This window comes from Aulostomus chinensis, chromosome 23 (assembly GCF_037954235.1).
Source record: "Aulostomus chinensis isolate RoL2024-O1b breed Wild chromosome 23, RoL_Achi_v1.0, whole genome shotgun sequence".
In the NCBI taxonomy this organism is placed as follows: domain Eukaryota; kingdom Metazoa; phylum Chordata; class Actinopteri; order Syngnathiformes; family Aulostomidae; genus Aulostomus; species Aulostomus chinensis.
In genome coordinates this window covers 11,474,906-11,502,778 of record NC_141342.1, presented here as the reverse complement: position 1 = coordinate 11,502,778, position 27,873 = coordinate 11,474,906, and the positions used below count along the sequence as shown (strand labels likewise).

At 43.1% G+C, this 27,873-nt stretch overlaps 3 protein-coding genes across 3 annotated transcripts; all 3 read right to left on the bottom strand.

The window, feature by feature from the left end:
* Positions 1-439: 439 nt before the first annotated feature.
* On the bottom strand, positions 440-13,705 carry LOC147239542 (ubiquitin carboxyl-terminal hydrolase 31-like). The gene is made up of 17 exons (XM_086194625.1): positions 13,390-13,705; positions 12,363-13,277; positions 9,214-9,351; positions 9,029-9,117; positions 7,893-7,985; positions 7,501-7,636; positions 7,246-7,396; positions 6,911-7,091; positions 6,674-6,785; positions 6,416-6,510; positions 5,744-5,821; positions 5,505-5,634; positions 4,957-5,076; positions 4,631-4,856; positions 4,396-4,554; positions 4,174-4,326; positions 440-4,084 (listed from the first exon to the last, which is right to left on the bottom strand). The coding sequence occupies exons 2-17, from the start codon at positions 12,897-12,899 to the stop codon at positions 2,547-2,549; spliced, it is 3,936 nt and encodes a 1,311-aa protein (XP_086050751.1). The 5' UTR covers positions 12,900-13,277; positions 13,390-13,705; the 3' UTR covers positions 440-2,546.
* Positions 13,706-14,821: 1,116 nt separating this feature from the next.
* Positions 14,822-23,129, bottom strand: cog7 (component of oligomeric golgi complex 7). The gene is made up of 17 exons (XM_086194626.1): positions 22,577-23,129; positions 21,514-21,662; positions 21,023-21,139; positions 20,676-20,844; positions 20,502-20,584; positions 20,287-20,409; positions 19,872-20,070; positions 19,636-19,763; positions 19,401-19,555; positions 19,204-19,320; positions 19,048-19,113; positions 18,213-18,399; positions 17,987-18,127; positions 17,420-17,503; positions 17,209-17,323; positions 16,392-16,535; positions 14,822-15,568 (listed from the first exon to the last, which is right to left on the bottom strand). The coding sequence occupies exons 1-17, from the start codon at positions 22,740-22,742 to the stop codon at positions 15,402-15,404; spliced, it is 2,310 nt and encodes a 769-aa protein (XP_086050752.1). The 5' UTR covers positions 22,743-23,129; the 3' UTR covers positions 14,822-15,401.
* Positions 23,130-24,374: 1,245 nt separating this feature from the next.
* Positions 24,375-27,206, bottom strand: LOC147239540 (putative protein MSS51 homolog, mitochondrial). The gene is made up of 6 exons (XM_086195536.1): positions 27,124-27,206; positions 26,569-26,718; positions 26,370-26,494; positions 25,732-26,295; positions 24,909-25,002; positions 24,375-24,606 (listed from the first exon to the last, which is right to left on the bottom strand). The coding sequence occupies exons 1-6, from the start codon at positions 27,138-27,140 to the stop codon at positions 24,402-24,404; spliced, it is 1,155 nt and encodes a 384-aa protein (XP_086051662.1). The 5' UTR covers positions 27,141-27,206; the 3' UTR covers positions 24,375-24,401.
* Between the last annotated feature and the right edge of the window lie 667 nt (positions 27,207-27,873).

Here is a 27,873-nt window from a genome sequence, read left to right as displayed (position 1 = left end):
AGAAACCAATGCTAACAACACATGATTTTCAAACACAAGTGAGCACTGTCAATGTCCAAAAAATATCACAGCAGAAAAAAAAAAAATTCTCATGCATTTGTTAAAATAAATTTCAACATATTTATACGCCACTTTTATTGCACTTTTTTTTTTTTTATTAACATTGTGTGCTGATTTTGAAGTTTTTCTCCAGACAAACTGTGGACTCCACAACCTCTCAGCTCGGTCACTTGTGTGTATGAACACACTGGCCACACCAGGCACTGAGGAGACACGTTGTGTTGTTTTGCACCATGTGATCAGGAAATATTTGTACTTATTGTTACTGTTACATTGTATATTAGCTGTCATAAAGTTGGTATTTGTCAGACTCCTGCCAGACTCCAGTGCAATCTCCTACACAGCTTTGTCTTAAAAGTGAGTGTTACATTGTTATGTATTTAAAAAGAAAAAAAAAACGGAAAAAAAAAACATGCATCATGTTCAGCCAAACAACAGAAGACGATCAGAGCCACGTGCACATTTGATTTGGAAAATAAAAATTCCGATTGCTATGTATTTCCTGGTATTTTCTTTAATAGTTATTGTTGTAAAGTGTCTTTGAAAACCGTTTAAAAAAAAGAGCAGTGAAAATAACATGTAATCATAATAATAATCTTGGAAAAACATCGGGTAGTCAGAGTTTCTTTTCTCCTGAATAAAATGGTCACATGGTTCTAATCCTCTTCTGTACACAACAATCAACGCAGTATCATATTTTGAAGATCATATTGCACAAATGGGGGGGGGGAGAGAGACTAAAACCATCAGTTGAAACAGTCATTCATGAGGTTTTATATATATGTAAAAACCTTCTCTCTTTGGACTATATAATCCCTAAACTCTCGATGGGTGTGAACGTTAAATTCCACGTTTCATGACGAGAGCAGGTACGTGAAACTCAAACGCAGCAGTACTTGCGTTCCTACGTGAAAACAAAAAAATGAAAGGTGGAGAAGCGTGAGACAAATGAACACGATACAAAAAAAACATTAATTTGCAAGTGAGCTGATTTACTTGGAGAAGGCGAATGAGCAGTACGTTGTGATTCATACAAAATGTAAATTACTTTTGAAGAATTGTGCAAACAAAGCTTTAATAAACAATGCCTCGACATGCTCTCTGATGCTGGCATTTGGAAAAATATACACTTAGAAATATATACACATCCAAGAGTAGTACTCCTACATACTCAGTGTGGGCATCAGCAAGAATTTGCTTGCATAGTTAAGTGCATGCATAAGCAATTTATCATGCAACAACGGTCATACAATTTTATGAATGGCGATCGATGTCAGTGCATTCAGTGTTGATCTACTGTGTAAAAGCAAGCTAAAGATGTGCAGAAGCTGTGATGTCACACGTGAGGACAGAGGATGGGCGGACTCAAGTGCGGCGTGATGTTAGATGTACATGTTTGGCGTTTTCGTCGAGCGCGTTTGTCTGTGTGGCGTGGTTCTTTTTTTTTTTGTCGTTGTTGTTGTTGTTTTTTTATTGTTTTTGGTTTTTTTTGTACATTAACCCTGTGTTCATCTGAGAGGAATGTTTGGAGATGTCTGGCAGTCTGTAGAGGCTGATCCCCAGGAGGACAAGGGCACCACGTTATCAGCAGCTGGAGGGCAGAAGTGGTGACTGGCGGGAGATTGTCGGGGGGGGGGTATTATCGTTATTATTATCATTATATTTTTAGATAAACACAAACAGTGAAGAGCCGCTCTTCAGACATTTAACACCAATGACACATGCTTCATTCCTGCACACCTCTGCCTCTTGTCTGATTTTGGCTGCACATAAAAAGACTTTTTTTTTTTTTTTTTAAAAGGCTGTTGCACAACTACTACATTGAGGAGTATATGTAAACAGCAGTTCAGGTTACATAGGTGTAATCGTGTTTTACTTGAAATTACATTTTCAGTGCGTAATAAATATTAAAATTGAATTATAAATTTACCAACACCTGCAGTTATACAATTTAGATTAAATACTATGATTATCTGAGGCACTGATGTTGTTGACATATGGCTCTCGAGGATGGAGGAGAGCTGTACATAAAGATTTTTGGAAATAATTTCACTGCATCAACAGGTTAAAAAAATTGCCAGTAAACTTCCTTTGGTGACTGAGGAGTCCATGTTTGACGTCATGTGTCTTTCCGCTATCTGCTTTTCCGTCGTGTGCTAAGTCACTTTAATTTTGGCCTCCTTCTGAGATATATTTCTCCCAACTATGCTACAGACAGAACAAGGCAATAATTTCAATACATGTGCAGCCCATGCTTATTTACAATACAGTAGAATATTCCTCAAAATCAATGCAATCCATACAAAGTGCTTTGTTAAAATCCATTCCTAAATAACTATTTAACAATGTGGACAGGAGGTGTCCAGTATGGCAGCTGGTATTTCAGTAACTACTGAAAAGCTACAGGTGTTTTACAGATGTTTGTTGGTTCAGTTCAAAAACACCTTCGAGCTGCACTAGAGAGAGGTCGGGCCCTCATCGGAACGTTACTTGGCCCTCTGGCTAGTTTGTGTGGAGCTGATGGGGATTTTCCTTGACTGCATTGTCTTTTTGGCAGACTCTTTCTTTGAAGGTTCTTTTGTAGAAGATGACTGGGTGGTGGTTTCTGCTCCAGAGAGCTTGGATTTCGTCGAGGGCAGCAGGGAATGCTTGGCTGCGACAGAAACCTTCGAGGATTCCTTGTCTTTGGCTGTGGCGGCATTAGTCTGGGCTTCTGAGGCAGAGTTCTGGGCTTTCTTGTTCATTCCATGTGGGATCCCATCTCTTGCTGTATCGCTGCTGTCCTCTGGACTACCTTTCGCATCAACCCCCCCTGCTTTCCCACCATCAGTTGACTTTCGGGTCTCTTTGGGCCTCAGAGCAGTTTTGAAAAAGGACAAACCTTTGTCCTCTGTCTTACTGTTCGTCCGAGGTGCCCTTGATGGTGGGGCCGCGCCTGAAGACGACACACCCACACTCGAGGATCGCAGACTAGTCATGGATGAGCTACTGCTTGAGCTTCGACCAGCTGCCTTGGACTCCCCGGTACGACTGGGCCTACCCTCTGCTCTAACACCAGCACTCGACCGGGATGGAGGACCTCCGTGGTTAACCTTCTTCTCTGAGGTCACATTGGTCCGTGAGGAATCTCGGCTAGTGCTCCTGTCTGCTACTCTAGTCCTTCCTGAGGCAGAGCTTTTATCGGCCCCCCCTCTGGGCGATGTCCTCCTTTGAGGGTGGGAACTTTGTGATCCTGGAGAGACACTCTTCTTCTGTTGGGCAGAGCCAGGATGTAAAACCTCCTGTGTCTGGGATGAACCTTTTTTAGAGGGTGTTGCTGTTCTTGAGGAGGCTGTCTTACTCGTTGTGGGCGCTCCATCGGTTTTGTCTTTGGGGTTTGATGCTGATGCCGCACTCTTGGTCTGAGTTCGAGATGGCGACTTATCAACAGCTGGGGATGCGGGAGACATAGAGCTGGACGATGTAGAGGATGTGGCAGGACGTTTCTTGGGACTCCGTTCACCCTCCAACCCAGTCTTTGCTGAGCTCCTTTTGACCCCAGCACTATCTGCAGATCCATTTCTTTGTTTCGGCTCCTTTGCAGTCGCCCCGTGTCGAGGGCTGAGTTGTTCAGCACCAGTGACTACATTGCTATTACTCCCAGCCTGGATGACGCTCCTCTGCTCAGCCTGAGCCACAGCTTTAGAGTGAACCTGTTCTATCAGCCTCTTACTACCTGGATTATTATCCAAGGCTGCCAGGGATGACTTGCATCCTGAAACCCTTTCTGGCTTAGGTGACCCGCTGAAGTAGGACGCTGACAGCTTGTTATCAACCACCTCTCCAATCATCTCCAATGTCGGGGAAGAGGAGTGGGATTCCAGGGAGAAGCGAGAGGGAGAGTTGGAACGGAGTTGGAGCTTAGCGGAATGAGGCCAGGAGGGTTTTGTGCCATTCTCACTGAGCACCAATGGACTTGCAATGGAAGATCTTGAGGAGAATGTTTGTCTTTGCATTCCTCTCACAGCTGGTCGGCTCGATAAGCCTGCATTATAAAAACACACACATCGATGTTCATTTAACCGAGAAAATATTCACTCTTCTCATGCTGAAATCAATTTTTAATTGCTTTACCATCGTCCTCACTCCGTTCACCAGCAAATTCAGCCGACTCAGACAGGGAGGCCAGTGAGGTGCGCCTGGAGGAACCAGAGGAGGCTTGACTGGGTGGACGGCTCCCCATCAGTCGGCTAATCCAGTGCTCACACAAGGAAGAACTTGTGGACCCTGAAGACCAGCGAGTGGTTGAGAAACTTAACCATGTACCAACTAAAAAGTGTCGTAGTAAATAATTACCTCCCACAGAGCTGTTGGCAGACCATGATGGAATTGTAGCGCGTCTCTGATAAAACAAGATATACGCAGTCTGCTTGCAGACCTCATCTTCAGATATGGGGTGAACATCGCTGTCATCAAAGCAGTACCACTGTCCATCAATGGAGTTCTTACACTGAGCTGTGAGACGGACAGCAAACATAAATATCCTGGAAAACTTTGATGCATCCCATATCTGGGATTGCTGCTTTGTTACCTGTGTAATGTCCTCCCTGCATTGTCCCGTGATGGTTACACACCGCATACAGGTCATACAGGTAGTCCTCGGGATCACGACCCATCCCGTAAGGGCGTCTCCATGGTGACCAGTGGGACGGTAGACTCCAGCTGCTTTGGCTCCTCTTCACCATATGCGGTGCCATATCCATACCGATCAACGGGAACTTCACCATGTTCTGCATTTTCATTCGCCGATCACCATCCTGTGGGATAAAACATATTTTTCTCAGCAAGTGGTTCCAAAATAGTCGTGTGGATTTTGGAAATCGGAGTCCATTACTCAAGACTTGTCTCCATCAATACCTGTCTGAAGCGTTTCAGGTGAAGTATGAGGATATCTGGTAAGGTCCACAAACTGAGTTTGATGCTGCCCTGCTGGAGCTGCTTACAGTGCGGACATCGCCAGGCATCATCGGGAGCCAGCTGGAAAAGATTTGGAAGAAGTTGTAAAAGAGCTGACATGATTTCTTCGCCGCTTCTCGATGTTTTATAGCATGTACAGCATGTACAGCATGTACAGCATATACAGCGTTATGCTATGATATGGGCTGGTAACATGGTTCTGTCATCCACTAATGTCTGGGTTGATGGTTCGATCTGCAGGGTGTGTGAGCACCAGTGGAACCTGGAGTACCGCACAGAGAAATGAACATGCAGGTAAGCTCCGTTATACTGTCCTCACATAATTCTCGCTGGCCTTCCTCCTGTGGCCCCTCCCCCCAAGAGTCTGACTTCCCTCCTACTTTCACTCAGACCAGCATATTAAAAGTCTATAAGATGACTTGAAGCTGTGAGTAAATGCTTTTAGACAGTAAAGAAACTTCTCTGGATGAATCCATGTTTCAGCCCACCTGTTCCTCTTTGGTGTAGAGTTGAAAGCACTGGGCGAGAGAACACGTCTGAGGCTGCAGGTGCTGCTCCTTTACTTGACGCACGCTTTCAGCATCTGGGATGTATTCATCCTCGGTTCTTTTGAACAGACTGCAGGCGAAAAATCAAATCAAGTATAAGAACGCATTAAAAATACAAATATTACATGACATATCCGCCCAGAAAAGAACAAAACCAGTCCATGCTGGATCTTACTCACTAGTCTTTTGTCTCTTTATCCCATTCAACCACAATTTTGACATGAGGTGGGCCTCCAGGACCACAAGATTTAAAAGCTCTGTTAAAAAGAAGAAAGAACATATAATCACATTATTATTGGATATCTTACATGATTTCAGTTACATTAGAGTACATCTTTGCCACTGTGAGTTACAACAATAAATAGATTTGTATTCCTCAGCCAAGGGAGGTAAAGAAAATTAGATTTTTCGAAAATTTCGATGAATATGATTAGAGTTTTGAAACTACATTTTAGATTGTAGACTGATGTCACAATAAAGCAAAGTAATAAACAAGTTCTGGCAAATTAAAAATTATCATATAAACTATTACAAACTTCAACTCAGTGTGTGAAGGAACGCTTTGATAAATTTTTCAGGCGGCAGAAGTGTAGCCCGTTCTTCATTCTCCTCATTTTCATAAATCCATGCAACAATTATAACACTTCTAAAAGGAAAATCTATTAACACACACACACACACACACACACGCACGCACACACGCACGCACGCACGCACACAAAGCCCAGCTTTATATTTCCAGAGATATTCTGTGGCTCATCAATCAATGTCAAGGAACCCAAATTCAGCAGGTCTTATGTTGCTAGGTTAGTGAGATAACACTGCCCCCTGGTGGCTATAAGTAACACTACCTCTCCACAGAGGGATGGCAGAGCGGCTGCTCCTCCTGAGGTAAGAGGTACGTGATTCCGACGACTCCAACTACACGTAAAGTGAAGGGTCCAACCTACAGAGCAACAGATACACAAGATTCAAACATTCACCTCAAAGAGTGTGTGTTCTAGAGTGTGTGTGTGTGTGTGTGTGTGTGTGTGTGTGTGTGTGTGTGTGTGTGTGTGTGTGTGTGTGTGTGTGTGTGCGCGCGCGTGTGTGTGTGTTTAGTTATATACCTGTACGATGACTCCAGGGCGCAAAAGATGACGCATTTTCTCTAGAATTTCTTTCTGAAGAACATCCCATGTCACGGTACGTTCCAAATACAGGATGAATGGATTGCCAAACCTGTAAGGGAGATACAAACGGACATAGTTTTAATGTATTTCTGTCCGTAAGATTATACGAAAACTAAGAAGCCAATTTTTAGCAAACATGGTCTGTTGAACCATTTTTACACGGTGTTGCAGTACCTGCGTCCCTGCTGTCCAGCGCAGGCTCTGTTACACACCAGCAGCACGATCTTCTCAGCCTGCCCGGTGTTCTTATTAGGGCTTTGAGGTGGTGTTGTAGGCTCCTGGATTTGTGTGGATATTCTGTTGTTATCTGTGCCATATTTCAAGTTGTTCTGGTTCAGATTAGCATGTGGGCTCCCTGCGATGACAGGAAATGATAAAGTGAAAACCATACTTTTCACAACCTAATAGAGCTTTTCTCTAATGTATTAATCCATTTGTAATCTAACCTCTACTAGTGTGAGAAGACAAAGACCTAAACTAATTTCTGGGGAATAAACAGGATATTGTACCGCCTCGCTTTGAGCGGATCTGCTCTGGCCTAAATAGCTCTGGTGTCTCAAAGGCAAAGATGGAGTCACTCTCCTGGATGATCTCAAGGTCGTCATCGTCGTCACAGAAGGAGCGATGAAAACCGTCATAGTACATCTCAGTGAGGACGATCTGAGCAGACGACAGAAACAGGTTTGAGCTGAGTGACTCCTCTTGAACCAGGTTTAAATATCAGAGAGGTTTCAGATTTTTGAAAAGTTGAATCGTGGCTGCACCTGTTGAGACGGGATTTTGGTCTCTTGAGCTACAGCTTGTCTCAGCCTGGACACGGTGCCGGAGAGAGGAACCGCCACGCCGACTCTCATGCAGTGGGAACACTTTCCCTGGTACACCACTGTCACATACAGGGGCCTGTGTAAAAGATAGAGAGATAGAGAGAGAGAGAGGGAGAGACAGACAGCATTGTCTAATTTTAGCGATCTCCTATCTGATCTTTCACTTTGTTTTTGAACAGTTTGATAATCTTTTTTTAAGGCCGGATTCAACAACAAAATAAGGCCGGATCTTGTCTAACCTGCATATTTGGATAGAAGGGTTATTTTTTTGTTGTTTTTGTTTAAATCTGACAGATACTGTGCAGCTCATGTACTAGACTCAGACAGCTTACCGTGTGTGAGGTACCGGGATTGGCAGTGAGATGCAGAGGAAAGGATCAAAGGTGTTGCTCTGTTTCTGGCAGTGAGGGCAAGTCAGGGAGGACCTGCGCAGAGACATTATGAGAACAATATAATGCAGATAGATATGCATTTCAAATGAACTGTTAGTACAGTGGTGAAAAAGCTCAACTGCTCACACACAAATCAATTCAAATATAAGTAGAATGACAAAAGACATGAATTCGTGGAGATATGTGAAGTGGGAGACCCTCATAATCTACCTGAGACACTTTCGGAGACTTTTTTTTTTTAATTTCTCACTAATCTGAGAGAATCATGACCCTTTTCGGCACAGTATGTATGTGTTGAGTTGCTTGATCTAGCACAAAGACATGAAACAGGTACAGCTTAACCTGTATACAGTATATGTGACAAAGAGTTGTTGAAACAAGTGTCAAAAATACACTAGATCCTGCACGTCAATGCACCAAGCCCGAAAACAGACCCAGCTAGCTAGCCCCCAGTTAGCTCCGCTATCTCAAACCAATACGACACACAGGAAATGAACTCTTCTTCATCGCTCTAAAAAATAAGAAGTTCCGCTATGCTTCCACTGGCAACTACGTTATTTTGGAACGGTGAAGAAAAACGTATTTTGCGTATGTAGCATGAGTCGTACAGAGCTAGCAAAATGTTAGCATGTAGTAATATTTGACATGGTGAAATCCCACCAATACCATGTTGTCCAGTATCAAAACTGTAGTTTGGAGTTCAGTGCCTTCATTATCTACATGTATTTATTCATGTTTCAAGACATCCATGGAGAATATATCGTACATATGTATATTTTCAATACTCTGATATCAGATCAGTTCCATATCCGATATTAGAACTGGCACCTGAAAGGCAAACATAGTCATGGAACATATGTAGGTTATTGCTAACAGCCAGTAACCTCCCATAAAACCCCAACTCTGTAATTTAGTTGTTACTTTCAGTTTTTGTATTGCTAGAACACGCTAGTAGCTAGTAGAGGTGCTGAAAAATGATCACTAATATGATCAAATATTATGTATGAATATAAACTCGATTCAGTACAAACAGGTTTGATACGGCAGGAGACAGTAAGAGCCCACGCAAGCTTCACCTGTATTGTGCCTGAAACAGCTCCTGCACAAAAGATCCAGGTGCTGGTAGTGGAGATCCTTCAGGTACACTTTCCTCTTCAACTGGTGGCTGGAAATAAAACAAAAAGCGGAGGATGCTATTGCTAAGATAATGCTAACAGTGATGGTAGCGTATGAACACGCTGTCAGTATTGAGCTGTTTTACCTTCCGGGGGGGTCTCAGCTCAGGGTGGATGATGTTATTGAGGTCTTCGTGAACTCTGTCCAGCAACCAGAGGAGGAATTCCTGGGCATCGTGCTGGGAGTTACCCCTGAACTGAAGTGCGCTCTTCGACACCACATTCTGCAGTAGGATACACACATTTTCTTTCTTTCAACACTTCATCAAATATTCAGTACCTTTAACCAAAATGATGATCAGCCAATCCCAAAGGTCAGCAGAGGTGAAGGGTGATGGGCTGAAAATCACCACTGATAATTAGTCGCTGGGAGATGACAAGAGTGTGTGTGTGTGTGTGTGTGTGTGTGTGTGTGTGTGTGTGTGTGTGTGTGTGTGTGTGTGTGTGTGTGTGTGTGTGTGTGTGTGTGTACACCGCTACTCACTGGCTATCAGATATCACACAAGGTCAAAGACATAAGGGGGGAGGGGGATGTCCCTTCTCATTCTGATGGCAGCATTTTGAAACAGAGCGAGCCTCCATGGACAATAAAGTTTTCTTTAAGGTTACTTTGACCATTTGAAGGAATCACTACCGGATGATTTACAATGGGGACTGAATCTTTATGATACATTTTATGAACCGTCTAGACTTGTTGAAAGCGCGAAGGCGTGTATGTGTGTGTGTGTGTGTGTGTGTGTGTGCGTGCGCACGCGCGCGTGCGTGTGCGTGAATCATAGTACAGTGTGTTCCACTCAAGGTCCAGATGATGTCTTGTGTTTGAACTTATAAACCGGGACAAGCTCCTTGTATTGTGAGTAGTTACACGGTGATAAATGTGACAGAAAGATTTGATGGCGCTCATAAATTCACCAGCAGAAACATACATTGTTTGATTAGATACAACGCAATACATTTAAAAAGAAAATGCATAAAAGTCTTTCAACCTGATAAGTTCAAAACATTTTCTTGGTATTTTGAGAGGCGAAGGTTTGCAGATGTTAAATAAATCAATAAAAGGCTTTAATTTTGTCAAATGACTTCCATCTCAACATAAAGACACTGCTGTATATGTATATTTGTACTTACACCTGTTACATTTGTTGTAGTTGTCGTTGACTCTATACAGTTTTCACATATTTCTATTTTTACATTTCTATTCTACTATTTATCTTTATCCTATGAATGGGAGCACCTGCAACACTAAACCATTTCTAACTTCAAAAACCGCCTGACAACGAAATAAGAAGGTTTTATGTGATCACATGATTCGTTTGGGATATTTAAACTATTAAATGTCACGAGAGGCTTGTCGGACTGAGTGTTGCATCGATCGCGTTTTCAGATTGAGTTGTGTTTGTTTTTTTGTTTGTTTTACAAGAAACGGTGATCAACTTTGTGCTCCGGAGAGAAAATGGCTTCCGAGCAGCACAGTGGATCATCATCATTATTACTATTATTATTACGGATGTCCTCACCATGATGACGATGACGATGACGATGACGATGGCAGTGATGGCGGATGGTTAAGTGCTCTCGGATAAGGCTCCGATTGTGGTCGAGGACGAAGACGCCGAGCTGTAACGCCCACCAGCTGCTCGATCAGTCGTTCAATGCTTTTGAGAGGGGTTCTAGATCATCAGCTGGGTGATGCTCAACATCTACCCTTGTAAAAACAAGTTACATTTATTCTCTCTGAATAACTAAGGAATGATTAAGTGATTGTTTCCGACCACGTCGTCAGGGATGATGATGATCATCATCATAATAATAATAATAATACGGGCACATCGTCAGCAGTCGGCAGAAATTGGTCAAATTTTTAATTTATTTGCAACCCAGTTTTGCTATAAAAAAAAATGCATACAGTACATCCCGTATGGGCTTTTCCAAATGTTTTTGAAATCAAGACAAAATGGGACTTTCTCAAATTCCCAAAGTTTATAAGTCCTGATCAGTGTGAGGAGCGCACTTGTTTTTAATCAGACTCAACCCACACCAGCGGTAGATAACGCCTATTGGATAACAAGCCGCACTTTTTTAAATACACTATGTCATTTTAATGATTTTGTATTGTCGTTATTTTTTTAAATGAATGAATATTTTTCTTCTCGTGTGATTGCAGGGTTTTTCCCTGTTTGCTGTAAAGCATTTTTTTTCATCTATGTCATACGCGTAAAGTGTAATATCATAATTAAATCAGTAGTAAAATATCAGCAAACCAATCTGCTCTCATCCCCACCTGTGAGTCCCCCCCTACAGAATTCCTCATTTATTTACTAAATGAACGGTAAAACCTTTTCTAGAAAAGTGTCTGTTGGTTTGTGACTGTAGTTTATGTCAGCTGAACATACGCAAAGCCTCTCCAAGGAGAATTATCTAAATCCAATCAGACAGACTCTGGTGTGGTTAAGAAAGAAAGAGAGGAGAAGAAATTTTTAAAAAAAAGAAAGAAAGAAAAGCCCAAAATAGCAACGCTTTCAAGGATAAGCAACATCCTCTTCATCTTCAGCTCATTCTCTATTATGTATTTTCAACTTTTGAAAGATAAGAATAGCTCATCATCACCGGAGCGAGACATTAAAACGAAAAGTTATCTTTGTGACTGTGACGGGCCAAATTCTCAGCGCTGAGACGCGAGTCTACAGGGTGAAATGTTGAAAAAGCAGATGATCAGCAGAGAAAATGCTCAAGAAGGACGTTTTAGTCTCCTAACACTAAAACGTACGGTTTTATTAGCATTTCTTCTACTATATATAGTATTTTTTTTCAGAAGGTAGCTCAAAATATAGTGCAAATATAATATGAGGTCACTGTACTGGAAGCTGACTCTGGTGCACATGAATCTTTGTTGACAGTCACACACTGTTGTTGTTTTTTTCATATGGAAAATGTGAAGCCACGTCAAGGGGAGGGACTTAAGGTGAAGCTGTTGACAAACAAACAAGGCTGGTAAACAATCACTGCTGTTACTCTGATAGACATTTGGTGATAAATGAACCCCTGTGTGTAATTTCTAACTTCCTGTTAGACACTGATCCTTTTAAGATTACTGTTCCATTGTTTTGAGGTCATAAACTGGCTAAAATCCCCCTTTATTCTAAAACGTTAGGAAGGCGTGTGTGTTGAGTTGTGTTCTATTAGATTATGTGTGTATTTAAATGATGTGAGTGCTCATGAATGGAGACCAGCATACCTTGAAGTCCCGGCTGTGTTGAGGTGTGTACTCAAAGGTCCAGAGCGCCCGAACCAGGCCGGACAGCTGCTCCGTCACCTCCCCGGCCTCCTGCTGCTGCTGGCTCGCCTTCTTCTGTACCAGCACCCCGTTCGACTTGGCCTTGTCGCTGCCGCTGCTCGTCTCCGTTCCTCGGAACTGCTCCAGGGCCAGGTACTCAGCGAAGAGCTCCGTGTTGCTCAGGCACTGCAAGATAGCGTTCATGAAGCAGGTGTTACCGTGGTTCTTGAGGCCGGCGACACCCGGCACCTTGTCCCCGAAAGGGAACCCCCCACAGTCGCTGTCGTCGGATGGGACCGAGCCTCCGGTGGTGGTCGGGATGAGAGTGGCGTCGTCTTTCTCGTCCTCGGCGGCCTGCTCGTCGGTGCTGAAATGAGAGAGAGTGGAAAGCGTCCGGAGTACTCTGTTCATGAAGCTGCCCACGGAGCGGACCGAGCTCCTCCGGAACAGCTTCTTGCTGAAGGATTTCTTCTCCTTGTTACTGACAACTTTCGACATGATGATAGCTCAGTTCCTCCGCTTTCCACGCCTTAAATCCGGGGCTCCTTCTCAGAGCATCCCTATACACGCAGTGACAGCTCCTTCACTCCAAGGTGTTTCACACAAGGCCCAGGCATATCTCACACAAACACTCAGGCCTGGCGCTTTTGGGGAGGGAATCGCACCGAGACAGCAGAGGAACATCAAACGACAGCCGGCCCCCTGGCAACACTGCGGCGGATTGCATAAACAGCCTCCACGGAGAGCCGCTACCGGGGCGCTTAGCCTGGATGTCTGGTCTGGTCATCTCTAGCAGAGGCTCCGGAGGCATACCATCACCTGAACCACGGCTGGAGTCAGGGGCCAGAAGCTGGACTCGATCCGTGGACACGATGTCTCTCAGACATAAACATCACATCAACAATTAGGCTCAGGATGATGACGACGGACATTCCTCATCATTTATTCAAGAACGCGCGGCTCCACCCTTTTAAAGACATTCCTTTACCTTTAGTGGTGGTGGAAACTGTCGGTTTGGTGAGATTTACCCAGCGATGCTTTCCCTAAATCGCCTCCAAGGTGCTCGCAGGAGCTCTGCCAAACTGAGGAACCCCCCGAGCGGAGAGGAGCACTCGCCGCTACCGACGAGCATCTCCCCTGGAGCCAGATGGACACGGCGCGGTTTTAGCTCTCTCCATGCGGAAGTTTTTACAATAGTTGCTCCAGTCTTCAGACAACGTAACCCCCTCTGTTGACGAGATTCATGACAAGGCCTCTTGTGCTGTCTCCATCATCATCATCTGTAGGCAGGATGCTGCAGGCAGGCAGGGAGGCAGGCAGGGCGGTGACGGCTGACGTCACAGCCAAACACTGGTCCATGTTGGAGGAGAGCAGGTAGAGGAGGCTCCAGCCCGCATCCGTCTCCGGCCAGCATCCACACTCACCACCAATCCGGTAGCAATAGGAATATGTTGACATCATAGCAGTCATTTCCAAGTTTAGTCATTTTAGTGGCACGTTAATCATAAGAAATGAACTTCGAAGTCTTTTTATTATACACGATTGGCTGACTTTTTATATCCAGTGAGCAACACGTCCGGAGGAAGGCTGCAACTCGTCCTGACATTCATGACCAGTTATTATGAATCTATTCCCAACAATTCTGTTTTCTCATATGATTCATCATTTTATTCTCTATGAGAGAAGCCTCAAACTCTCAAGCTTTTTATTCGGAGTGAAAACATGAACATCAGGACCCGGCAATGATTTCATAACAATACGGTGACATTTCAGACTTCCACCTCTGTTACAATAAATGAACGATCATCTTCAGACACTTTCTTACGCTGCGCCGACAAGCTCTCTCTAAATATTAGCAACTATTAAAAGTATTAACCAAATTCACCTTCTTGAGAAATGTTATCGTTTTGATGTGGGGAGAAAAGAGTTTTGGAAAATTTGTGATTATTTTGACCGATATTGCAATGATTCACAGTATTAAACGTACATTTCACAGATCGTGATTTCAGTCGAAATTGAGATTCATTGTTGGACTCCATCTAAATTATCTTGATTAAATATGATGAATAGCCCAGGGCGAGCGCACATCTTCACTTTACGAGTTGGAAACCATCTCTTCAATTTAATCATGAATGATCATGTCAACGCTTCTTCAAGTATCAGCTATTTTTCACCCCCCCCCCCCCATACTGTAGAGTCTTACCTGTGTCTGCATGTGTTCCCCTGAGAGCTGAATGTGACAGACGTTCTCATTTTCATGGTTTGAGGGTGAAAATAAATTCAAGGAACCCATTAAATGGTGAAACAACCCCCCCTAAAAAAAAAAAAACCGCAGCATTCTCCAGATGTGAGAATACGACTTGGAGACTTTTTAAAATGTGACTACAACCTCAAAGAGTAACACAGCAGGCTCATAACGGTGTTAATGCAAATGTTTTATATACAGATTTAATTAAATACACGGGAAAAATGCCCTCATGGTAACTAGGATTTGTCCTACAGACAAAGAAAAAGAACCTTCATCAGCAACGAGAAAGGAAATATGAAGCTCAGTAACAGAAAACTAATCACCTCATGTTGGAAATATCACCTTAATATAATTTAATATGATAGATTCATTATATGACAAATCAATTGATATATCAATCATTTCAAATGCTCTCATACAACCCCTGAAAGATTATTATTATATATATTTTTTTTAATTTTTTTTTTTAAAGGACTTTTCACCATTTTGGCTTGACTCAAAGGCATTTTCACCGGTCAGACATCATTTAAAGTCACACGTAAACAGTATAAAAAAAAATCCAAACAAACATCCGAACCAACCTGAAGTGTGTTAACATTCCCATAAATCCCATGCCTGGTTCAAAAGGAGCATCCGGCAATGTCGAAAATCCAAAGCAGGAAGTAAGGAAACAAGAGGGAACGTAACTTGTGAAGCAACAGCTAGTGATGTCACATTCAACCTGACATCCATCAGTTTCCTCTTCCTCGGTTTTAGTAGTCGATGCTCCGGAGGGCAGCGATGGTGGAAGCTAGTCGTCGTGGCAACAGTTTGGCGGTCTGTCTGTAGTCCTCTGGTTTGGCTCTCAGCAGGGTGACGATCTGCTGTAGGGTACGGGAAGGCTGCAGACCCAGAGCGTCCATCACGTTGCTCAGATAGTCTGTGAAGGGCGAACAGAGGTCAAGACTTTTAATAGTAACTGATCTAATACTGGCCACTGTTTCCTTTCATTGTTACTAGTAAGAACAACTTCATATCAGATCACTGTTGTGTGTTTTTGGACATTTTTACAACTCATTCACAAGTCTGATAAGCTGCTCATCAAATTATCATCGTTCTGTTCAAACAAAACAAAAAAAAGGGAAGGAAAAAAAAAATACCAGAGGGCCTGTCATTATCGTACAATTATCAGACAGGAAAACATTAAATGTAATATATGAGATGTCCCTGATCCGAAATTCTTGAGAAATTCAGAAGGATATAATCAGAAATCTTTTACTTATCTGCAGCAGTTCAGCTCACAAGTCAACATTTTCAATTCTTTGGCTGAGAAGGAAATTGTGCAGCTGCCACTGATGAGATTCTTATGTTTACATGTTGTCATGACGACCCCGAGGTCAAGGTGCCCAATTCTAACACATCCATGTAGTTGTGTTTATGTAATTACATCTGCACACTGAATTTGACACCATTTGTTTGTTCATTTAACCGTGAGGCCTTTGTATTTTTGTTTATTAAGGCATTGAAAACAAATTCGGGAGGTTGCCTGGCAACAAACCGGGAGCGGAGTAGGTTCATTGTATGTGTTATTTCCCCACACGTAAAGAATAGGTGTATTCCTTATATGCCGTAAACTTGTGAACAGGAACATTCCCTCTACTCCGGAGCATTTAAACACTTCATCTGGAATATTAAGAAGAATAGACAGGCAGCTCGGCTGCCATCAGAAGCAGAGAACTCTTCCACCAGTGTGGTTAACTTACCGATGTCGGTGGCCAGCTGTTTGGTGGAATGCGTGCTCAGTAGGGGGATGAGCAGGATGGCGTCGCAGTACGTCTGCATGGTTGCCCGAGCGATGGAGCCCAGCCAGTAGTCCGCTGTGTTGTCAAGCTCCGGAAGGTCATCGCCTGTGAGAGAAGAACGCAAGTCGTTTCACCACATGGGACGGAAAAAGGAGAAGCCGGTCGAAAATTTAAGGGCCTGGTAACTACGCAGGAGGAATTACAGGCGAAGTACGAGCGCAACGCACACACCGCAAGGCAGGCAAAAATGAGATGATGTAAATAAAAAAGAAAGCAGATGAAAAAGACACACTACAGATACAAAGCCACGTAATGCCAGTGAGTGTTTCTGGGGACGACTATCCCAGAGGGACACGGGGAAAGAGGACCCAAAAAAAGTTCCTTTTTATAAAACTTTGTTTTTGAGGAATGATATAAATACATACATTTTGCATGAACTGCATACAATCGCATGGATTTCTAAAACCTAAGTTTAATAAAAGCAACATTTGTCTCCGTCTCCTTTCTGCCCGTGTGTCAGGAATAAGAGCAACCCCGACCAATTATAGACTTGGACTGCGCACTTCCATAGTGGCTTTTTTTTTTTTTTTTATTAGCATCATGTTTTTTTTATTTTTATTTGCTTTGTGGCCTCTTTATTTGCTTCGTGCCGTTTGCGTTGCGGTGAGTTTTCTCAGCCACCGTAGGGAAAAACACAGAGGGAGGAGAGGACAGAGAAAGCAAATATAATGGCGATTGGACAGAAAGGGTTTAAAAAGACGAGAATCAGGTTGGTTGCCTTGCTCTGGAGGGAAAGGCAGCTTCCCCGCATGCAGGGCCAACTCCAGCGCCGGATCCTCCTGAGCTACGAACGGTTCCAAGTGGAGTGGCAGAGACATCAGGAATTGACCGATCTGGGAAAAAGCCAGCAGACGCATCATTTACTTCAGAGTAATGTATGATACCACTCGTGACTCAGGGATTATTCAAATGATGCGGGCTGAACTAACGTTTGTGATGTATTCTTGAGGTGACAGGCTGAAAGTCGGCAGGTCCTCTGTGTAGCTCTCCCCAAGACCAGGTGACTCTTGACTCTGCACACAAATGAAACACATAAAGGTCACAGAGTAAAATGAGATTAAATTAGGGGCCGTTTACATGCTGGCAGTTTTTGCATAAAAGGATCAACTTTTGTAGCGTTTTTCTTTTCTGCTCTTTCATCCAAACAAAGCAATCAACTATCAACTTGGTGCCCATGTGCTTCCGCCATCATCTTCTTGTGCGTTTGTTCTCTCCGGTCTGTAGGAGAACACCTTCTGCGCAGATTTGCGGCCTTCTCCAATGGTGTGTCATCACAAAGTTACACTGCCAACTAGTGGCCTGGCATGCATACTACAGCGTTTTCAGTTGTCAAAGCGGATCGTGTGGATACAGGGTTTTTTTTTTTTTTTTTTTTTTTAAACACGAGGGAAATACTGTTCCGTTTCTAATGGTGCCGTTCTCGTCTAAGCCACATCACACACGTAATCCACCAGCAAAGCACCTGAAACCCGCCAATCACTCTAACACTTGCTGACCTCCATCTTGGAGACGGAGCAGAGCTGGTGTTTGATCTGCAGGAAAACAGAGTCGAAGGCCAGCTGGTTGGCCTGCTGATTGAGTCTGGTCAGAGCTGATCTGGGTTCAGCTAACAGACTGGAGTTCCCGGTGCCTTTCTCCTGCAGGACAATGGTGACGATAAGAATGAGTATTCAGAACTTATCAGCGGCGTTATTTTAATCCCACACATGACCCTGCTAGTACCTTTAATGAGTAGAGGAACTCCATCAGGCTGCTGTATTCAGCCATGCTGCCTCTCTGGAGATAGTTATACTCCTGCCAGGGGTTCTTGGTGGCGCCCTTCCTCTCCGCTAAGCTAGCCTCCTGGATACCTGCCAGGCTGCGTGGGCTGTAGGACTCCGACAAGTATTTACCTGCCGTGCCCAGGATCCTATAGGAAAGATCGAATCATTACAGAGAATTTGCGCAGTTTCTCAACCACTGGTCCATGGGTAGGCTGGTGGTCGCCATCTTATGGGCTTTGAAATGCTTTCAAGTTGAAGCTCACTTTTAATGAGGGAAATCGTGTTGTTTTTTTTCTGGTTCTTCTGGTTGAAGAATATGGAAAAGTACGGGTTCAGAAAGCATAGAAAAATGTAAATTATTTATTAGCTCTAAAAAAAAAATCATCTTCAAACAACATCAGTCACAGACAGTTTGGTGAGCCAATTGCTGACAAAAAAATTAGAATGTCATGCAAAAGTTCCTTTTATTTCAGTAACTACACTAAAATACACTGTAAGCCATAACCATAAAGATTAGAACAAATAAAGGCTTGAAATATCTCGCATTGCATGTTATGAGTCTAAAAAAATACGAGTTTCATCTTCTAAGTTGAATTACTGAAATAAAGGAACTTTAGCACGATATCTTAATTCAATAAAGTAATTCCAGGGCTCCTGGTAAAGGGGGGGGGGGGATTTTATTCGTATATTTGAAACTGATTATTAGATAGAAAAACATTCGCCCAGATAATTTGAGATCGAGGTAAAAGAGAAGAACGACATTATGAAACTGAGGCCCTGACTGTGTCGCTTACTTGTTTGACAGCTGCTGCTCAAAGGCTCCACACTGTCTAAGTAACTCTCCACAGGTGGAAATGATTCTGTAGAACAGAGCATATGAATATTATATGCATCATTGATTTTTTTTTTTCTCTTTTGAATTATGCAAAATTGTTAGTAAAACCACAAACCTGACTGAGTTCTGGAATGCTGCCCAGTCCTCCTGGAACACAGAGGAAGTGGGCGTGTCCTCCAGTTTACACTTCTTCCTGACTGACTGCAGCGTTGTAGAGAAGTCCGACACGTACCTAGAAAAAAAAAGAAGAGTGTTAGGGCATCCCTAAATATAGAAAATGAGGAGAGATTAAGCATTTAAAAGGATATTTACTTGGTGAAGAGGGCTTTAAGAGCTTTCAAGAGGCCACACACAGCCAGGCCATCGCTCAGCTTCACACAGCGGTCCACTGCGGCACTCGCCAGGCTGAACAGCTTCCCAACAGAGTGGCTCAGCTCCTCCACACAATCTATTAACTCGCCGTGCTCCTGAAGACGGTTGAGAATAAGGAGGTGTTGACACAACAGTGCTGACGTGACCAAAAATGTCAAATTGTCTTATGTCTCACCAGGGGTACAGCGCTGATCTGGATGAGGAGATGAGCCTCCTCCAGATCTCCGTACTGTAACTGATACGGTTTGTAGGGATCGTAGAGCGCACAGACCAGCTCATTCACCTTCAGCAGGTTGTTCTCACCTGGGAACACAGCACAGACACAGTTTGGGGGGATTTAACTCACTGACAAGAGTCGAAATGTTCTGGTTTTTGGTTCCTTTGCTTTTTTTTTTTTTTTTTTAAACACACCCAGGTGTGGCATCATGGCAGCCTCCAAGCTGTGTCCGAAAGTGAAGGTAGTGTGGTGGAGCTCCAACAGGGTGTCGAGACGCTCCTCCTGGGCCACCCGCTCAATAGCTGTACTCAGGCACACCGGGATGGAGGGCACCATGGCGCCCAGCGTCTGGATCAGCAACACTGTCACCACCTCATACGGGTTCTTGAACACCTGGTGGATATTGAAGTATCAGTAATATAGTAATATAGAAACGTGGATCAAATTTGTTGCAAAACATTAAACAACAATTGAAGTCAGAACAGAAACTGATACAAGTGTGTATCTTGTCACAGTGTGGTGTGGTGTGGTGTGGTGCGATGTGGTGTGTGTGTGTGTGTGTGTGTGTGTGTGTGTGTGTGTGTGTGTGTGTGTGTGTGTGTGTCTGACCTGGCTGCTCCACTGCAGCTGGTCGTGCCACGTGGACAGCAACGTGTCGTAGAACTCAGAGAGCTGTTGATTCAGACTGAGCTCGCTCTGAGAGAGTTCTTGCCACACGTTCACTAACTGGCCCTGGAGACGTTGAGAGACACACATGCATTCATTCATTCGTTCATTCATTCACTGACTGATGAATTAATCATTAAAGAATGACCAAGACAAACCTTATGACACTTGTAGTAGTAGGCCAGGAGCTGTGGCATTCTGTCGATCTCGGAGAAGACTTTAACAAACAGTTTGGCTTGTTCTGCAGGGAACAAACCATGAGGGTAGAACAATCACTCAGTGAAGAGGTGGGCATCCTGACACAATTCTCCCTCTCTCTGCTGCACTCTTACCTATGGACATGGAATTAAATGTCGCTACTATTTGGGGGCTGGCCAGCGCTTCCAGTCTATTTTTCAGAGCCTCCAGGTGGACACACTTCTCTGAGTAGTCAGGTGTGTCCACCAGCATGGCCAGGCTGTTCTGCATGCTGGTTAGCTTGGATGATATCACCGCAAGATCCTGGGATGAACAGAAATATTTGAAATGACGCTGTATGCACTGTCGTTCAAATATGATTAAAATAGTGATTAGTCTAATAGTAGTCCGTCAAGCTTTCAACACATCTCAAACAAAATTAGTTTTTAATGTATAAAACACAATTTAAAAGCATTCCGGTGGTATTTCCATCTTGTTGTACCTGTGTTTTAAAGGTCTCCTCAATGTCGGCGCTCAGTGTGCTCCATTTGTCGGCCTCCTGCAGTGCCTCTGCTGCCTGCTGCATGCGACTCTTCACTTGATCGATTTCCACCAGGACCTGATGAATAATGTCAATGCAACACACCCACGTACCCACGCACACCAAGCAGAGGAAAGATCATCCAAGTAAATTTCTCATTCAGTTCCTCTGGTGATATCTGAACAAATTCTTTGCGTAAAGAGTTTTACATCAATCAATGAGCAGAGAAAACAAGGTGACGATCGGAGGGAGGATTTCATCATCGTTTCGCAATCTGCTCTCTCGTGGTCAGGCGACCACAGATGATGACAATATTATAACAAATAATCGATTCCACTCTTAAGATAATGTGGGTTCTATAGCATTGACTATCACTGCAACACTTTCTATTTTCATAATATAAATAATGCATGTAGTCTAAAGTGTAGTTACATCCCAGTAATGCAACTGACCTGCATAGACTGCACAGTGTCCTGCTCAAACTTCTTGATGTCCTCTTTGACCAGGACCATCTGCTCCTTTAGAAAGGAAGCTTCCTGTTTCAAAGCCTCCACATCTCGCAGCACTCGGGGCATATTCTGGAGGGCCTGATTACTGCTCTCTACACACACACACACACACACACACACACACACACACACACACACACACACACACACACATATATTAACAATGCTTGACAATGAAAACTTCCCAGTTACTGGCAGAGTTTTAATTCATTTATTATTATTGTACCTTTAGTTTAACCCCTAGACTATGCCTAACTGACACCTATGAATTCAAGTATAACAGGTGGAAAAAAATGGCATTGTTCTCTCAATATGCGACATATTTTCACTGTCATCATATTTCTGTATGTATCAACTAAGATTATATACAAAAAGTTAGATCTAATAAGGGCTTTCTCAACATTTGATGTCTGTAATACTGTCCATTTATGCTTACCAGCTGATATAATTGGAGATCATTTTCACTATCAATTAATCCATTAATTTTTTGTTTACAAAAATAACTGATTATCCAACTTCTGACAAATGACATCAACAAATGTTTTGAGAGTGTCATGAAACCATTTAAAGCAAAAAAAATATTGAATTTACAATGCTACAAGAGTGCTCAAATGACAGAAACCAGAACTTGATCCTTACTGTGATATAATTAAGCAATTATAATGCTACATCTTGTATAGGAATATTTTTTAAAAGAATAAAACAAGCATTAAAAAAATGGAGAGTTTCTATTGTGTTTTTTCAGTTGCCACCACCCACAACAACTATTTCATAAATCTGTTTCCACAGGGGTTTTACGGGTTTTTACATTTCTTTAAAATATGTTGTTCTACAAGTAGAACAGAGCTGACATGACAAGTTACGCTCACCAGATAATTGTTTTACTGACAGATGTTAATGCTATTTACGTCATAGCTAATTATATGAAAGATGTAAACTTCGAGGACATTTCGTATCGTGGGTTAAACATTCTGCTAAAGTGTTTCTATGCAGTATAACTACTGACCCTCGATAGCATTGTTGACTTCCTGGATGAAGAGCTGCAGCTTCATGACCAGCGTAGCTGCGTGTGTGTCCGCCTTCCCTGGGGCGTCCTTCTGCACCACCTTGAAAGCTCCATTCACCCAGTCTTTCACATCAAAATCATCGTCCAGAAATTTAGAGAAATCCATTTGACTTCGCTCCGCTTCACTAAAGCTGGCCGTCAAACTTTTACTGCAGTCTGTGTCATCGACCCATAGCTAACGTTGGGTTAGCTAGTTTTTCCCATACATTGGTTTCGACACGAATATAAAATAAATAGCCCAGGAAAATGAGATTATCATTACAACTAAATAAAGTTCTAACAAGGCAACGGCTTCCTCCAGAGTTGGTTTTAAACGTCCACGGCATTAGAGGGAGAAACGTCGGGACATATTTCTCACTATGTGAGGCTAGCTGTGCCAGATGACAACAGATGACAACAACTTCCTCTTTGTGCTTTCTATTTACCTTCCCCCGAGAAACAAGCGCCAACACGAAAAACTTACCCAGGAATTAATCAAATCTGGAACTACAGTAAATACATTTTGACCCCCAAAAAACAACAACAACTACTACAAAAACTATACTTCTAGTGTTTTTTGAATGAAACTCTATCGCGTTTGGCAAAGAAAAGGGCAGTACTACAGCTATGTGTGTCCGTGCAGAAACGCTTATCAAAGTTATTTTCCTTGAGCTCTAGCCCTCAGGCTCCCTTCCTCACAGGGTTGAACATGCTAGTTTGGGGTTACAAATCTAATGATACATAAAAATTGTGGAAGTTGAATATGATATTTGAAAATGTCTACTCCGGCTGCACAGTGGTGCAGTGGTTAGCACTGTGGCCTCACAGCAAGGTTCCGGCTTCGAGTCCCGGCTCGGGCACGGGAGTTTGAATGTTCTCCCTGTTCCTGCGTGGGTTCTCTCCGGGTGCTCCGGGTTCCTCCCACAGTCCAAAGACATGCAATTGGGGATTAGGCTGATTGGATAAACTAAATTGACCATAGGTATGAATGTGAGTGTGAATGGTTGTTTTGTCTCTCTATTTTGGCCCTGTGGTGAATTGGCGACTTGTTCAGAGTGAACCCCGTCTTTCGCCCGTAATTGCTGGGATAGGCTCCAGCCCCCCCCCCCGCGCCAATTAACAAGATAAGTGGAAGAGGATGGCTGGAAACTGTCTACTCCAAATTAATGTGTTCTGCTTTATTGCTTCTGATTAATTTTATTCTTGATGTGGTCGTACGGAAAATCCTTTTTTCTTTTTCCTGAGAAAGATCCAATTTAAAAGATTTTTTTCAGAATTTCAAATTATAATGTGTCATTTGCGCACAAAAGTTGCTGTCAACATTTGGGTTCATCTGCTCATTAACAGAGACTGCGCAATAATGTTCAAAAGTTATTAGAAAATAAATGCAACTTCATGATGAAATTCCATTTGATTTACCAAACGAAAATAAATAGGAGTGTATCATATATGGTAACTGATCCTTTGTATAGTAAAATGTGGCATTTTACCGTTGGTACTACTTTTTGAAGATTCTCTGCTAGCCCAGCAATAGCGCCGTGACAGAAGAACTTTACATTTCAGGAATTCCGTTACATGAAACAAATAGTAAAGGTTAATGCAAAGCAAATATTACTGCAATAAAATGGTGCTGCACTTTTAATGATAATCTTACCGCTGTTACTTAATAACTTAATACACATTAAATTATGTGAAACAACCGAGACAATAAATACTTTAATATTTCATGGAAAAATCTCAGTTTCAGTTATATGTGTGTAAGTGTGTGTTTTAATATGGAAGCCCTTCAGGCCTCCTCTTGTTCCTCAAACTCCACCGTCTCCAACAAACCCTGAAAACAGAAGTAGTGAGAGTTGCAGTAGACGAGAAGCTTGTTGGCACACAAGCCCACGGCTTCTGGTTTCAGGGATGCAAAAGGGTTGGCTCCACTTCCCTTCATGTCCATCTCCAGCTCAAGCAGGATCTGCAGGGAGTAGGTCATCTCCGTCTCACTGTGGATGGAGCACAGCAAGCATCAGCGGCCATTGCATAACGTTTTACGAATACATTCACAGGCAGTTGATGCTAAAGAATCAGCCAAGTTCATTTGTTACTACATTTTTTCATATATTTGGTTTCAAGCCCTAACATACAGAAGAATAATCCCGAAATTATAAATGAACGTTACATCAAATATGATATCGGAGCGAACAGTGATTTTTAACCTTTAGTCATACATACGGAACATCATTTCAAGAGGTGTTTTGATTTTTGTCAATTTCTAATTCACTAATTTTCTTTTAAAAACTCTGACCTGAGAGCAGTAAAAATAGAAGGAATCTCATAATCCCTGAGAAGCAGAAGCGTTGGAAGCCAACCCTCGTCCAGGCCTTGACTGGCATCAAACCCTTAACAAAGGAGGAAAATACAGAAATGAGGTAATGAAAGAAATAACGCACTGGATCTTGTATGCCACCGCGATGTGTGCCTGTCACCATGACCTTGATATTTGACATCAAAATCTTTTCGATTCATCCTCTAGTCCCAGTGGATATTTGCGGCAAATTTAAAGAAACGACTCCAATCTGTTGCTGAGATGTCGCAGTACCGAGAGTGGGAAAAATATCGCATACATGCGAGGTTACATAGACCTTTGAACACCAAAATATTTGTAGTTCATCCTCTAGAGTCAGTAGATATTTGTGCAAAATGTAATAAGTTTTATCAAGGCATGGCAGAGATGTCACATTCATGTCAGGTGATGGTGACCTTGATCTGCGACTACAATCATTTTTCCAGTTCATCCACCCGTCCCAGAGGACATTTGTTCCAAATCTGAGGACCCTCAAAGTATCCCTGAGCTGCTGCATTAACAAGAACGGGATGGACGACCCGACTCGTCCAGGGTGAACCTCACCTCTCGCCCAAAGGCAGCTAGGATAGACTCCAGCCCCCGCGACCCTTGACAGATAAATAGTATAAAAATAAATGGATGGATGGATGGATGGATGGGTAGGTCGGATGAACGACCTGAAAACATGTCTCCAGCACATGACTGTTGAGAGCATGGAGCCATAAAAAGCTCAATAATAAGATTAATAGGTTGACAACTACATTATTAGCTGAAAATTCCTCACCAGGATTAAATCCAACCACCAGGTCTGGCTTGGCCGCCTCGTCTTTCTCTACCACCTCCTCCCAGAACACGTGGTACAGACCCTTATAGGCGCTGATGAAGACCCTCTGCCTCGGGCCGAACGCCCTGAGAGGAGGCCTCATGATGGGGCCGTCCACCACCTCTGGTCCCACCATGACCACCTCTATACCCTGGTGTCCAGGGAACATTTTATTCAGCTCATCATAGTCCGTCAGTCTGGCGCCCAACGTCTCAGTCTGGCCAGCTCCGACCAGATGAATGGTGAGAGGTTTTGAGTGAGGGTTCAGGCCGAATACCCTCATCCCCCAGGCAATGGTTAGAGGCCTGGAGAAGAACTCGCTGCTAACCCTCCACAGAGACTGCTTCAAGTCCTCATCGTCAGGTCGAGGCCTGCCAGCATTGGTCCACAGATCTTTCATGTTTGTCCCAGTTAAAATGGGGTTGAGGCGAGTTGAGAGGTCTCCCTGCATGGCGAGCCAATCATCCCAGCCTTTTACCTCTGACTGGGGCTTTGACCATTTCTCTGTGGGGAACGGAAGATCTCCTGGTGACGGGGATACAAAAGAGTTAATAGAGCACAGATCCAGAAAGTGCTGGTCATTTCTCTTTCACGCTTACTTTTGAACACGAGCCATTCCACAACTCGGTCGATGGCGGCCAGGCGCAGCTTTGGGCAGAGCTTCTTGTGCTTGGGCCAGTCGTTTTTCTGACACTCTTGGCAGCAGTAATACACATTTAGACACCTGTGCAAAGAGACGGCTGTTATGGTAAAGTACTAATGAAGAAACAACACAACTCCTATGAGATAAAAGCTTACCGGGAACAACGTTTCAGGCTTTGTGGGTTTGAAAACTGATCTGGCCTCTTCTCACAACACACACAGACTTTAAAAGATTCCTCCATCTTTTCAAACATCTCTTTTTGAGAGCGGAAGGCCAGGGATTTAGCCTGTGTCTCTGGGGCAGCTCTGGATAATAGAAAGTAATGAGATAAAAGTGTCAGACTACAAATGTCACACTTGTTAAAATAAATGTTAAACATCTTGTGAGCTTGTATTCTCACCAGTCACTGAACCCTTCTATTTTTAGACTGGGACATTTGCTGTTAGAGCAGGAGGGCAAATTCATCCACATGACATATAAAACACTGCAGAAAGTAGGGCTCGGAGCTTCGTGGTGACCAGTAACACATAAAAGTGAGTGGAATAACAGGAAGTAGAAGTATGAAATAGCTGGTGAGGGGTAGCATGCACCAAAATGCCATTCAAATGTCAAACTCCAGCCACAAGGTTCTGCAAGGTAATTTTAAAGTGTCAGGTAATGCAAACTCCTCAGGCTTCTATGATGGCATGGTCAAGTTTTACACCACTTACCTCACAGGTTCGGTCATGTTTGGGTTTTGTTTTTTGTTTTTTGGATTCAAGGCGTTGCTACAGTCTTCTTCTGCTCCTCTGGTTTGTCATGAAAGCAGCCTGCTGGGGGCTGCTGGTGCCAGATTTAACAGCTGTTCTTCCCCTTCTAGTAAAGTCTGACAACTCCAGACCATTCATGACCACGTACACAAACACAGTTTCCAGTGACAAGACGCCACGAATACGCTCACTGTTTCAGAACAGGACCGTACTCTGACGATAAAGTCGTTTTATTAAGATATAGGATCAGCTAATGGATTTTTAATACCACACCGCCAGGAAATAGTCTGCACCCGGCGTCCCTGAACCCCGTTGTTGCACAATTACTTTGCTGCATGCGTTTGCATTTATTTTATCCACCAGAGAGCAGTATTGCACATGCAGCAGCATCTCCAGTGGACTACTCTAAGTTACTTAAAACTGATTTATGTATTTGTGTATTTATTAGCAGTATTTTTATGTATTCATTAACTCAACAGAGTGATGAAGTTGGAAGCCACACATTTGAAGAAGGGGACTTTTTCCTGTGTCATTTTTTCCTGCTCTGTTTGTCCCCTTTCTCGATGTTCTATGTATTTGGTGAACCGAACCCAAATTTCCTGCTCAGTTGACAAAAAAGTTATTTCAATTTACTTTATTCTGTTCTATTCTCATTTATGTTATGCTGCTTAGATTTATTGTATTAGACTTTAAAGAAAAAAACTCAAAAAA